The 11,798-nt window shown below is 58.0% G+C and overlaps 1 protein-coding gene across 4 annotated transcripts in view; it reads right to left on the bottom strand.

Moving 5' to 3' along the window:
• Window positions 1-5,395: 5,395 nt before the first annotated feature.
• The window catches only part of MLLT1 (myeloid/lymphoid or mixed-lineage leukemia; translocated to, 1), a 65,663-nt gene continuing 59,260 nt past the window's right edge, over window positions 5,396-11,798 (bottom strand). For 3 of the 4 annotated variants that reach the window (XM_006764228.2, XM_006764230.2, XM_006764231.2), the window contains 5 exons: window positions 10,637-10,745; window positions 8,957-9,056; window positions 8,624-8,695; window positions 8,359-8,430; window positions 5,396-8,116 (listed from right to left, as the gene is read on the bottom strand). In XM_006764228.2, coding sequence (XP_006764291.1) covers window positions 7,988-8,116; window positions 8,359-8,430; window positions 8,624-8,695; window positions 8,957-9,056; window positions 10,637-10,745 — 482 coding nt within the window. In that variant the 3' untranslated portion in view covers window positions 5,396-7,987. Of the gene's footprint in view, window positions 8,117-8,311; window positions 8,431-8,623; window positions 8,696-8,956; window positions 9,057-10,636; window positions 10,746-11,798 lie in introns of all 4 variants that reach the window. The other variant, XM_006764229.2, reaches the window with a different exon arrangement.

Here is an 11,798-nt window from a genome sequence, read left to right as displayed (position 1 = left end):
CAGGCATCCAGACCCTCTCCCGCCAGCAGGACTTCATGCTACGGGGGCGGGTCCTGGCGGAGGGCCGGCCAGGCCAACCTGAGTGCCTGCTGTCATCCCGCCCTGCTCCCCACCTCAGCATGTGCATCCAAAGGGAAATGCGTGAAGCCAGGGAATCCATCTGTGGGGTGACTGGAGATCTTCTGGTTTGTTTCTAGTTTGCAAGCCATTATTTTTACTCATCGCCAGCTATTTTTGACACCCCGGGGTCTCAGGAGAGAACTCTTTCATTGGTGTGTAAAAATGAACCCCCAAATTTAGCAAGTTAGGACAAAAAGCAGATGGGGAATTGGGGAGCAGCTTCATCGCTCGGTGTCCTGGCTCGGGTTTCTCACGAGGTTGAAGCGAAGCGGTCAGCTGGGGCTGTCTCATCCGAAGGCTCGACTGGAGCCGGAGAAGTTGCTTCCCAGGTGGCTCCCCACATGAGTGCTGGGGGAGGCCCCAGTTCCTCGCTGCTGCAGCAGGAGGCTCTGGTTCTTTGCTACATGACCCGTCCACAGGGCTGCTTGAGGGTCCTCCCAACATGGCAGCGGCTTCCCTCAAATGAGAAAAACAAGAGAGTGCAAGGGGCAAGCCACACTCTCCTTTGGGACTAGGGTTGCCGGATTCAGCAAATAGAAATATGAGCCTCCCAGTGAAGTTTGAACTTCAGAAAGATGGCCTTGCTCTTAGTATGAGAATAAACAAATCATCTTTTCTGACAAAGAACAGTTTAGACAGCCGCCATTTTGGACTTGGCAGCCGCCATGTGGGCCCCATGCCTTGCAGCTCCCCTGGGGGGCTGCCATCTTCAAACGGCAAAGGCCAGCCCCTCCCTTTGAATTAGCCAATCAGGAAAGCCCGTGAGCCTGAGCTCCAATCAAGAGTGAGGGGCAGGTCACGTGTGTCAGGGATTATAAAGCCGAGCAGCCAGCCTGCTTGGTGTGTGGGTGCTTCCAGGCCATGTGTGCACCCTTCTATGTAGAACAGCGGTTCTCAACCTGTGGGTCGCGACCCCTTTGGGGGTCGAATGACCCTTTCACAGGGGTCGCCTGAGACCATCGGAAAACACATATATAATTACATATTGTTTTTGTGATTAAACACTATGCTTTATGTTCAATTTGTAACAATGAAATTGGGGGTCACTACAACATGAGGAACTGTATTAAAGGGTCGCGGCATTAGGAAGGTTGAGAACCACAGATGTAGAAGTAAAGATGTTTGCCTTGCTGCCGGGCTCCAAGTGTGTTTTGTGTTCTACCAGGACGCCGGCGTTGGGGGGCCCAGCTCATTTCTTACATTAGTATAACTATATCTCTTGCAGTATTTGGGACATACTTACACTACAAAATGTATTCTTTTGGTTTGTAATCCAATTTTAACTGCATCCTGCACTGGACCTGACAATCCTGTCACGCTCTGACCTGACGTGGCACTTTGTCATTGCCACCACTCCTGACAGGTCATGGGGCAACCCTTTTAGGGTGGGAGAGGGCTCCACAAGGATGTGGATTCTGGGAGGGCAAGGGCATCTTTGGGGGTCATCTTGGAAGCTGGCTTCCTCATCCACTGATTCAGTTCAGGGTTCCCAAGTGCATTCCCTGTAGGATTCAGCCTGTGCTGGGGGAACGGATGAGTTGGGGGACCTGGAGCAGGTCATGGCCCTTCCGACGTGCTGGCTTTCTCCCTGAGCCTCAATCCTCCGAACGCCAAGGGCTCTCCTCTCAAAGTGTGACCACGGGCAAAGAGAAAGCCGGACACTAGTTAACGAGAACGGGCAGGTTTTATTCACACTGTGGCAGCAGGGAGAGGTCCAGAGTGGGCTGAACTTTACTTCCAATTGGGCAGAGGTGACTGGGCACTGCCCAGGGAGGATGAGGGAGTGGGAAGAGTGGGTGGGATTTGAGCAGTTGAGAAAGTGGAAATTCACAAAACCCGGAAGGTAACCAGGCCCTCTGGGTTCATTAACTAGCGCTCATCTGGTGTTTGTGACCGCGGTGTCGGTTAGAGCAAGGAGCCCTTCGTGAAGTGGGAGGAGGGAAGCTCGGCACCCACAGCCGCCCTCTCAGCCCCTGAGGAGGCAGTTCTGGGGTGGGGGTGGGGGTGCTGAGCTTTGCATCTCAAAGGGCAGAGGAAGTGCTTATCACTGCAAACTGTAAAGCAGCTGCTCTAGGAGGGGTCTGGGGCCCATCGGGCCAGCCCAGGTTTTGTTTGGTTGGAACAAATCCTAAACTCTCCTGGCAGCACTGAGCTTTCTCAGGCAGGAACTTAAGTGGTGGGGTCACCCTGGGCATGTGGCCTTGCGCTGATGTTGGCTCAGGCCTCGTGTGTGTGTGTGTGTGTGTGTGTGTGTGTGTACACACATGCTCGTGCAGGCTGGGGATAAAGTAGTTTGTGCTGACAGCCTGCAGTTCTTCTGGCCCAGTGAAGGCAGCTCAGAGGAGCCTGAGCAGCGTTCCGTCAAGGAGCATCTGTCACCACCCTTAGAGCCACGTTAGCTTTGGGGAGATTGCACCTTTCAGCAGAGACAGGACAAGGAGCCAATCACAAAGCACTTCCTCACCTTGGGGTCTCCTTAAGCCCCCACCCCCACTCCCATGCAGCCGGGCAGAGGGAAAGGGGCAGGCAGGCTGCAGGAAGCAGTGACCTGGCCAGTGTGCCTGGCGGGTGCTGACACTCAGTCTCCATCCTGAGACCAGCGATGCTTTCTAGGAAGCCTGTTCTACGTGGAATGTGTGCTGAGTGGTCACCGCCCGCTGGCAGGGTCCCGGGTGCTGGCGTTACAGCCGAGAACCCGCTCAGACATCCCTCCTGCGTGGGGCCTAGGGGCTAAGCAGCCAGACAGCGCTCTCCGCTCCCAGATCGGTCCACACAAGACCACACAGCTCCAGGCCAGTGGGGTTAGCAAGTGGGAAACCAGCCACATAAGAAGCCACTCAGTGTCCCATCCATCCCGTAGGCCATTTGTTCATTCCTTCAGGGCGCATCTGAGTGGGAATGTGGAGCTTGTGCTGTGCTAGGGGCTGGGCAGCAGGACGAGCCTGGTCCCTGCCCTCAGAAGTAGTTCTTAGCGTGGACTGGACACAAAATACCAGACTGGGGGCGCGTAAGCCACAGTGTGTGTGTCTCAGTTCTGGGGGCTGGAGGTCTGGGATCAAGGTGCCTGCCACCTGTCCAGTCCCCCATGAGGCCCTCTTCCTGATGGGGAGCAGCCACACGTCCTCCCTGTGTCGTCCCACTCTCTGTCTCCTTAAAGAGCACCTAGCCCATTGTAAGGACCCCATCCTCAGAATTTCATCTAAACCAAATCACCTCCAAATGCCATCTCACTGGGGCTTAGGGCTTCACATGGGAGTTTGGGGAGACACAATTCAGTCCATGCAGGGGGTGTGTCCTCGGTGTTGGCGGGGCCAGCTCTGAGGCCCTTCCCGGAGTCTCCATCCTCGGGGAGGGGGGAAAGCCAGGTGTGGATTGCTGTCCAGGTACCTTGCTAGGAAGCTCCCGTTTCCATGGAGACCCCTCATTCTCACCTGTGTTAACTGTTCTCACTACTCTGCCCAGCGCCTTCAACCACCAGTTCTGCCCCAAAGGTGTCAAGTGTATCCATGGCTTGCCTTGTCCCCATGTGCTCATCTGTGATCTCCGGGTGGCCAGGGGCTGGGTGTGGCGCATCCATGTGCCCCGAGAGCCTGGCTCCGAGGTGGGGCTGGCCAGGCTCCCTGTCCCTGGGAGTCCATGACCTGTTTCCTTTCCTGTCTGCCCCCTTCTTCGGATCAGAGGGACTCCAGGAGCCAACAGACCAAGAAGGCCTAGGATCTGCAGTTGTGTGGATGGGAGAAGAGCGCTCTGCATCTGGCCGGGCCCCTCCCTGCCCACTGCCCCCAGCTAGGGGGATCTCTCCCTGGCGCCCACACTTGGAGCTGGAACATCTTCGTGGGGCACCTGCCTGAGGAGACCACCCAGGAGAAGGCTGATCTCCAGGGCTGGATGCACACGGAGGCCGGCTTCCTGAACACTGACAAACTCCTTGCCGTCTGGGCAATGCCAGGGCCGGAGCCTCTCTGCCTCTGGCCGACCTGGCAGCGTTGCGTGGACAGTGGTCCCGGTTGTGCTCACCATGAGGAAGAGGCAGGGCTGACGTCCAGCTTGGAGGCGGGGGTGCCTTTGTCTGCTGTGGCTCATTTCTGTTATCTCTGGGCAGCGAGGGGCTTCGGGAGCCCCTGCAAAGGGTGCTGCCCTGGGACAGTATCCTCTGCACCGCGCCTCCACAAGAGCCAATGTGACAACCATTTCCAGGCACAATCCGAACCCCACTGAGCAGCGGGTGAAGAAGTAGCCCCAGTGTTCACGACGTCGTGCTGGTGGGCCAGGACGCCCTGTCCCCGTGTGCCCTGCTCATGCGGAAGGCACCTCAGGGCTGTCTGTGAGCCTCATGGCAATCTGAGATGGGGGCTGTTGTCCTGGGGAAATGGAGGGTGGGAGAAGAGAGGCAACTGACCACTCAGTGCAGCTCCCGGAGGTGGGGGCAAGGCTGTTGCAGGGGCCGGCAGATGGACCCGAGGTGGCAAGTCTCTCACAGATGAGCCTTTGTTTTCTCCTCTGAACCCTGGAGATGGGGCTCCTGGGCCCCCAGAGGCAAGGTGAGAGTGACATGATTGATGAGGGTCAACTCCTGGTCCAGGGAGCTGGGCTTGAGGTTGCTGGTGGGTGGGTCAGGAGCTACCTGACCCCTCATCCCTAAACAATATGCCAGATCAATGCAGACACAGGAAAGCCTCGGGACAAATGACTAGTGATGCCATCACTCCTGCCAGCAGCTCGAGCCCCTCCACTAGCTGTCTGACATCATTTACGATGAGACCCAGTGACTATGGCTGCCTCCTGCATGCCCCAACGGGACTGAGCCGGGCAAAACACACCATACACACACTAGCAGGTGGCAGTCCAGCATCCAGCAAAGGGTGTCTTTGCCCACATTTCCCTTCTGTCTAGCTTTCTATCATCCACCTATCCATCCACCCACCTGTCCATATTCCCATCCATCCATCCATCTTCTGGAGTCAGGCTTGCTTTTTTAAACCCAAACCTTGCTGCCAGCATCCAAGGAAAGAACACAACATCAACAGCAAGACCCAAGACCAAGTTCTCTGCCATACTGTCCCTCCTGGATTGCTGGTGGCACCATCTCTAGTCCTCCAGGAGGCCAACCTGCTCATCCTCACCTGCTCCCTCCTGCTGCTTCCCAGGCTCGGCCCCAACCCTCTCAGCTCTTCCTGGCTCTAGAACAGGAAGAGGGGACAAACGGCCCCACGGTATTTGGTGTCTCCCCCACCCACCAACTCCAAAACAGGAGGAACCAAACAGACTTCATAGGTCTGCTTTCCCATCTGACTTTATTTCACTTTTTTTTCCTATAAAATTCCTCCATAATTTCACAATTTAACAAAAAAGTTTAAAATCCAGGACAGAAACAATCCTGTAACTTATTACAAACACAATTCTCCTTATTCCTTTTATCTAGGAGTTGGTCTCAGGCTGGTAAGTGTCCTAGTTCCTAGTGAGACACAATCTTGGTAAAAACCCTTACGGGTAAGAAAGGTATTCGATACCTTTTGCTTTCAGGTGTTGGTTTACATTTTGTTCAGGAGACAGCAAAACACAGATTCGCACTGGGGGCAGAGGGCTTAACACTAAACACGCGGCAATCACAACGTGCCTGCCCCTTCCTATGGAAGCGTCCCCAGAGCCCTTGTGGGCCCAGCTGCCAGGCAGCTGGGGGGTAAGTAGGGGAGCAGCTGGGAATGCTATGGTCAGAGCCCTGGCTACCTGGCATGTCCATCAAGGTGGTCACGAGCCAGCACTGGCCCAGAGCAGCTCCAGAGGACAGCACTGGGGGCCTTCTGGCCAGAGGAGGTAACTGAGAAATGGGTCGGTGCTTCCGAAGGCCCCGGGAACAGCAGAAAGGGCCAGATGCTGCTGACACTGAGGGGGAGCCAGAGAGCGGGGCGCCAAAGCAGAGGGCTGCCTTGGCAGCCGTGTGAAGCCTGCAGCCCTTTCCAGCAGATCCTCAGAGAAAGACTAGCGCCCTTGAGCTGAGGCTCCTGCCTGTGACCCTGGCAGCCTCTGCACAGAGGGCCAGGGAGCTGCTGCCTTTCGAGCAGCCCACGTCAGCCAGTTCCTCCGTCCAATGTCTTGGAGTTTCCAGAGAAGAATGGCGCCCACGTTGGAGTATTGCTGGCCTGGCAGGAGAAGGGGATGGTGACAGCACGGGGCCTGCCATGCAGGCCTGACCTCTTCTCAATGCCTCAAGGCAGTGGGGTCAGGAGAGAATCTGAGTGAACGGCGAGGAGTCACGATGGTTTCCTGTAAAGTTCTCGGGCTTCCCCCGAGAGTTCTGGGGACCTCACCAGGAAGGCGGGAATTCATGGAAGCCTTGGAGGTGGGGATCACCCGGGAGTGTTCAAGGTCTGCCTGACAGACGGATCGGAGCACAGACATGAGAATCAGGGGTCACAGGGAAGGGTCACCCACATCAGAACTCGGGAACTGGGGAGAGGGGCTGACAGTGGGCTGGAGAGAGGTGAGCCCATCTCTGGGCCCCCAGTCCTTTTCCCCACATGTTGTTTAGGGCAAAAGTCGGGGGGAACTGGAGGAGCCTTGAGTCAAAGTCTGGGAGAATAGAGGCTGAGCAAACAGGCTATCAGGAGCCCCACCCAAGGTGGGCTGACTCCGTGAGGGCATTCTGACCCTGGAAGGTGGGCCAGAGGGAGGAGGAACCGGCCTGGACCTTGGAGAATCTCAGGCCTTCGAGGAACTGAGTCTTGGGACTCTCGACGAGTGTGAACGGCAGGTGTCGGAGGGCTAAGCCCAAACGGAGAGAGACGGGAGTGCCCGGGAAGGCCTGCCACCGGCGGGGCCCAGGCAAGAGGAGCTGGCTCTGAGTCCTCATGCTCCTTGAAAATACTCCACAAACTATCATGTCTTATTTGGCAAAAGCTCATTTTTTTCAAAGTTTGAAGACTCGATAACAGAGAGGAGGAAGAGGATCCTATGGAAGAAAGGAGAGGCCGAGGCCCGGGGCACCGTTACAAGTGGGGGCCTGCAGCTGGCTGGAGCTGGGAGGTCTGCTCCTGGAGACGGCTGTCAGTCTGACTAGGCGCCTGAGGACCTACTGCTCCATCGTAGTGTTCACAGGCCCGGACTGTGCCTTTTGAGTCCCAGGAGGAGAACGAGGTGCCTTGGTACCACTGAGGGGGATCCTCCCTGTGCTTGGAGAAAGCCAGTGGGCGCTCCGGCTCGGCCTCTAGTCCAATGACAAGACCAGTGGAGACATCTTAACCTAAAGTCCCACCTTACCCCCACCCCCCACGTGCACTGCTGCCACAGAAATGCACACCCGGAAACCGCTCTGGTACCTACAGTGCATACATACATACATAACAGAGAGACAACTATACAGCATGGAGTCCCAGCACAGTGAGAGCCAAGAGAGGGGCTGCATCCGGCTCACATGGAGGACGAGCCAAGGCCTGGCCTGGAGCAGCTGGATCCTCTGAGGTCCTGGGGTGTGGTGTGTCTGAACCGTTTGGAGAGGCCTGGCCAGTGACACCAGGCCCCACATCCCACCATGGAGCAGGGCTCCCACCGCCGGGCACATTTCTTCCCTTATACAGGAATGAGGCCCAGTGCTGCCTTCAACACAAGGGGAACCCAGGTGACGGCCCCTGAATATCAGGGAGCAGCAGCAGCGCCCGCCGGGCCCCCTCGGCCCCAGGGCTCCCGGTGAGCTGGTGGGGAGGGCAGGCCGGGAGCCAATGAGGAAAGTGCAGCTGGCCGTGAGGGCCGAGGACAGGGCGGTCACTAAGGCAGTGCTGCGGGCGAGTGAGTTGAGAGAGAGAAAGGCAGGCGGGGTCCGGATGTGGCCTCCCGGGACCCCGATGATAGGGGCCCGGCGTCTGGCCCAGGGTCATGTGGCCACGGCCTCCAGGTAGCTCTGCAGCTTACGCACGGTGGTCTCATCCAGGGAGAAGAGGTCAAAGTCAAAGGTGGTGTTGGTGACATTGAAGTGGCCGGTCTCCTCGATGAGGTTCACAATCTGGAAGGAGGAGGCAAGGTGGCTTCAGGAGATAGGAAGTTGGGCTGGGATGTCCCCCACCCTCCAGCAGACCCCCAAGGAAGAGGAGGAAGAGGTGGAGGAGAAGAAGGAGGCTCCTCGGGGATGCAGCCAGGGGTTCTAGCAGCCTGCAGGCCTTACAGGCACCCCCTGTCCCAGGGACTCATGTGTGATAACCTGTGTCCTCAGCAGAACCGAGGGCAGGGCGGGCTCCGTCCTAGTACCTGCTGCAGCACGTTGCGCTCCCGCAGGGCCATCAGCCTCCGGTGCAGCTCCACCAGTTCATCTGTGTAGGCCTGGGGGTGGCAGACAGGCACTCAGCAGGTGGCCTCAGCCCTTCCAACTGCCCAGCCCGGAGGAAGCCCATCACAGCTGGGGACCCGGGACAGAAGTTGGTCTGATGCTGCTGAGGCCAGCACCTCAGCACACCTGGGCTGACCCATCCAGCTGTGGAGCCCGGGGTTACCCCACCCGACCCGAGCCCTCCACCTTGTCATAGGTGCCCCTCTTGAGGATCTTCTCAGACTTGCTGCAGGATTCGGGGCTCCTCCGGCCTGATGCCTGCAGGACAAACCCGGGTCTGTGCTCTCAGCTCTTCCCCATGCCTCTTCCGCAGCCCCCAAAGGCTCTCCCACCTCCCCAGGCCCACCAGCCCTCCTTCCTCCGACCCCAAACTCTAAGGGAAGCCCATCATGGGGAGCGGAGCCTCTCTCTGCCTGGGACCCGTGGACAACCCCAGGCCCAGGACCAATAATGACCCAGCCCTCAGCCCTGCCTCTAGAACGTGATGGCAACCTGCCCACCAATGCCCTCTGGACTCACCTTGCTGTTGGGTGGGGGTGGCTTCTTGGGGGCAGGGGGCTCTCGGCTGGGGAGGCAGGAGTCAGCACTGTTGTCACTGTCGCTATCACTGAAGCTCAACCTGAACAAGGAACACAATGCTCTGTCAGGCCTCCGCCACCCTGCTGCTGCAAGACCTATGCCTGACTCAGACTCACCTGACAATGGGACACCCCTCCCTGTGGGCAAAGAGTGCTGCCCCTAAACCTCACTTGTCTCTAGGCAGCCACTATCTTAGGAGGCAAGGGTGTGGTTAATAAAAGTGCCTGGGCTTCAGGGGCTCCTGTCTTATTCCTCCCAAGGTCAAGGCTGTCCATTTACTCGGGTACACTTCTTCCACTGTTAAGCAGCAGGCCTCGGGGGCCTCTGCTCTCCTGAGACCCAGACCTCTCTCTCCCCCACTTCCCAGTTGAGTCACTCTAGTGGGGAAGACAGGTGGTGACTCCTTGATGCCCAGGTGACACTACCACATCAGCCAGACCCAGGCTTGGCCCCACTGCTCTGCACACCCCCTCGAGTCCCCCTCTTCCCAGGTCCACCAGGGGCAGCTGGAGGCCATGCAGACTGTGGGCCTCCCCAGAGAGCAGAACAGGATGGAATGGGACTTGGCTAGCTCCTCCCAACCAGCTGCAGCGCCAATGCAAGGTCTGTGTGGCCCCTTCCCTGAAAATAGATGTCCAGCTCCCTCGGCGTCCAGGGAAGCCCCACCCAGGCCTTCCATGTCTGCCCTGCGAAAGGATGCTCAACAAAGGACACTCAACGTGCTTCCACACAGTTGGTCCCTGCACCACTGCACCTGGTGTCCAGTAGGAGTCCACACCGAATGCTGTCAGCACCAAAGAGGCAGGAGCTGTGGCTGTTAATCCTGTCCTGGGAGACGGGCAGTCTCCTTGGGCCCCTCCCCAGCTAAGTCGCCACAAAGCCTCCACAGCCACACTCTCAGGATGATGGGCTTAATCAGCTAGACTGACACAGACTGCCTGCAATCACCTGTTAGGCGTCCCTGTGCTGGTGGGTGTAGACCGGGTGACCGGCCTGGTTTAATGAGTTGCTGAGTCCTGGAGGAGGTGCTGAATCTGGGCCCGACTGGGATCCTTGACCCCCGAGTCTGCCCCTTCCTTGGGCCTGGAATCAGGTTGGCATTTGCTCTCGGCAAGAGGCTGAGAATGCATAGCCATCCTCAAAGGGTGCGCTCTAAGGGTCTGGGGGTGTCCACAGGACATTTCTCAGAGTCTGTCCTCACCTATGCCACACACGTAGGGAAGGGGAAAAGATCTCAAGACCCGAGAACAGAGGAACCAGCCCACCCCCCACCCCAACCCCAACTCCTGCTTCAGAGCAGGGCTGGCCCTAGGGCTACTGGGCACAGCCTTTCCCCGCTTCTCAAATGGTGCCTGAACTTCTCCCCCTCAACATCCCACCCCTTCCCGCCAGGTAGCCACACCTTTCTCTGACAGGAGGAAGGAAGCCACCTGTGACCCCTCCACTTCAGATAACAGGAGACTGTGAGCCCCAGGCAGAGCGCTGTCCAGTAGGCTCTGATGCTTCCTCTGCTTGCGCCCCCCAGGAATGCTTCTGTCCTAGCCTTACCTCAAGGCCCCACAAGCCCAGCAAAGCTGCCAGGGTCCCCCACCTACCCCCCCGCCCCACTGGCCCGGGCACCTGGAATCCCTCCCTGCATTTGTCTTGCCGGCAGCCTCCTCGCCTGATGAAGAGTCATCTTCGTCAGACTCCTCAGATTGCAGGTCCTCCACCATGGAGCGCAGGGGTCCTGGGGAGGGTGGCAAGGAAGGGAGGAGAGATAAAGAAGGGGTTTAGGGCTCTGCCTGGATCCCTGCAGGGTCCCCTCACTTCCAGGGCCACATGAGCTTATTGACACCACAATCCCCAAAATGCACCCACACAAACCCACGTAGAAGCCCCTCTGGCCATGTGGGGCCTACCACTCATCTCCAAAGACTGTCCCCAAGGCTACCCTCTACCTAAAGGACCCTCTGGCTTCCCCATACCCCTACCTTCCTGGCCCTGCTCGCAGGCCTCTGGACCCTGGCCCGAGGCAGAATCACAAGGCCCTTCCATTGCCAAAGCCAAAGAGCACCCCTCTTCTGCTCCCAGTGCTGAGATCGGAGCCTCTGCCTGGAGTCAGGACCAGCCAGCCTTGCCTCACTAGCCTGTGCCCCTACTCAGGCCTGCTCAGTGCCTCAGCAACCCTCTCCGCTGTTCCCAGCCCACCGTCCTCCCTTCTCCAGAGCACCCGGTTCCAGTCCCCTACAGAGGCATCTTTGGTTTATATTCCTGTTACCAAGGCAACAGAGGGACACAAAGCCCTCAATTACCTTGGTCACATGATCCTACTTCAGCAGATTCCCCCTCCCTTCCCCATAGATAGGAACGGTTGGAGAGTGTGCACTTCCTGCACCCCATCCCCCAGGCCCCCTCAGAGACTGCATATCTACATTCCAGGTCAGAAATACCCGCCTCTCTCCCAATACACTCTCCTCCTCCAGCTTTCTGCAACCCAAGAAAAAGGACTCCAGGCTGTGTGGGGAGGAGACTGTCGGCCCAATCCACCAGAATTGCTTCCGGTTTGCGGGTGAGTAGCAGGGTCGGCAGGGCTGGTGGATTCCATGCCCCCTCTCACACCTGCGTCCTGCAGGCTGGGAGTGTCCAGGCACCTGAGGAAGGCCCTCCCTGATCTGGGACAGCCAAGTGGACTTTATGCCCTCTCCCCCCACAAAAGCCTCTCCATTCCCAGAGGTCCTGCAGGGAAAGGGCAGAAATGCAGACTGCTGAGTGCCAGCCAGATCCACTGCAAGCAGAGCAT

This window comes from Myotis davidii, unplaced genomic scaffold, assembly GCF_000327345.1.
Source record: "Myotis davidii unplaced genomic scaffold, ASM32734v1 scaffold341, whole genome shotgun sequence".
NCBI lineage: Eukaryota > Metazoa > Chordata > Mammalia > Chiroptera > Vespertilionidae > Myotis > Myotis davidii.
The sequence above is the reverse complement of the archived record's forward strand: the minus strand, read 5'-3'. Positions and strand labels throughout refer to the sequence as shown.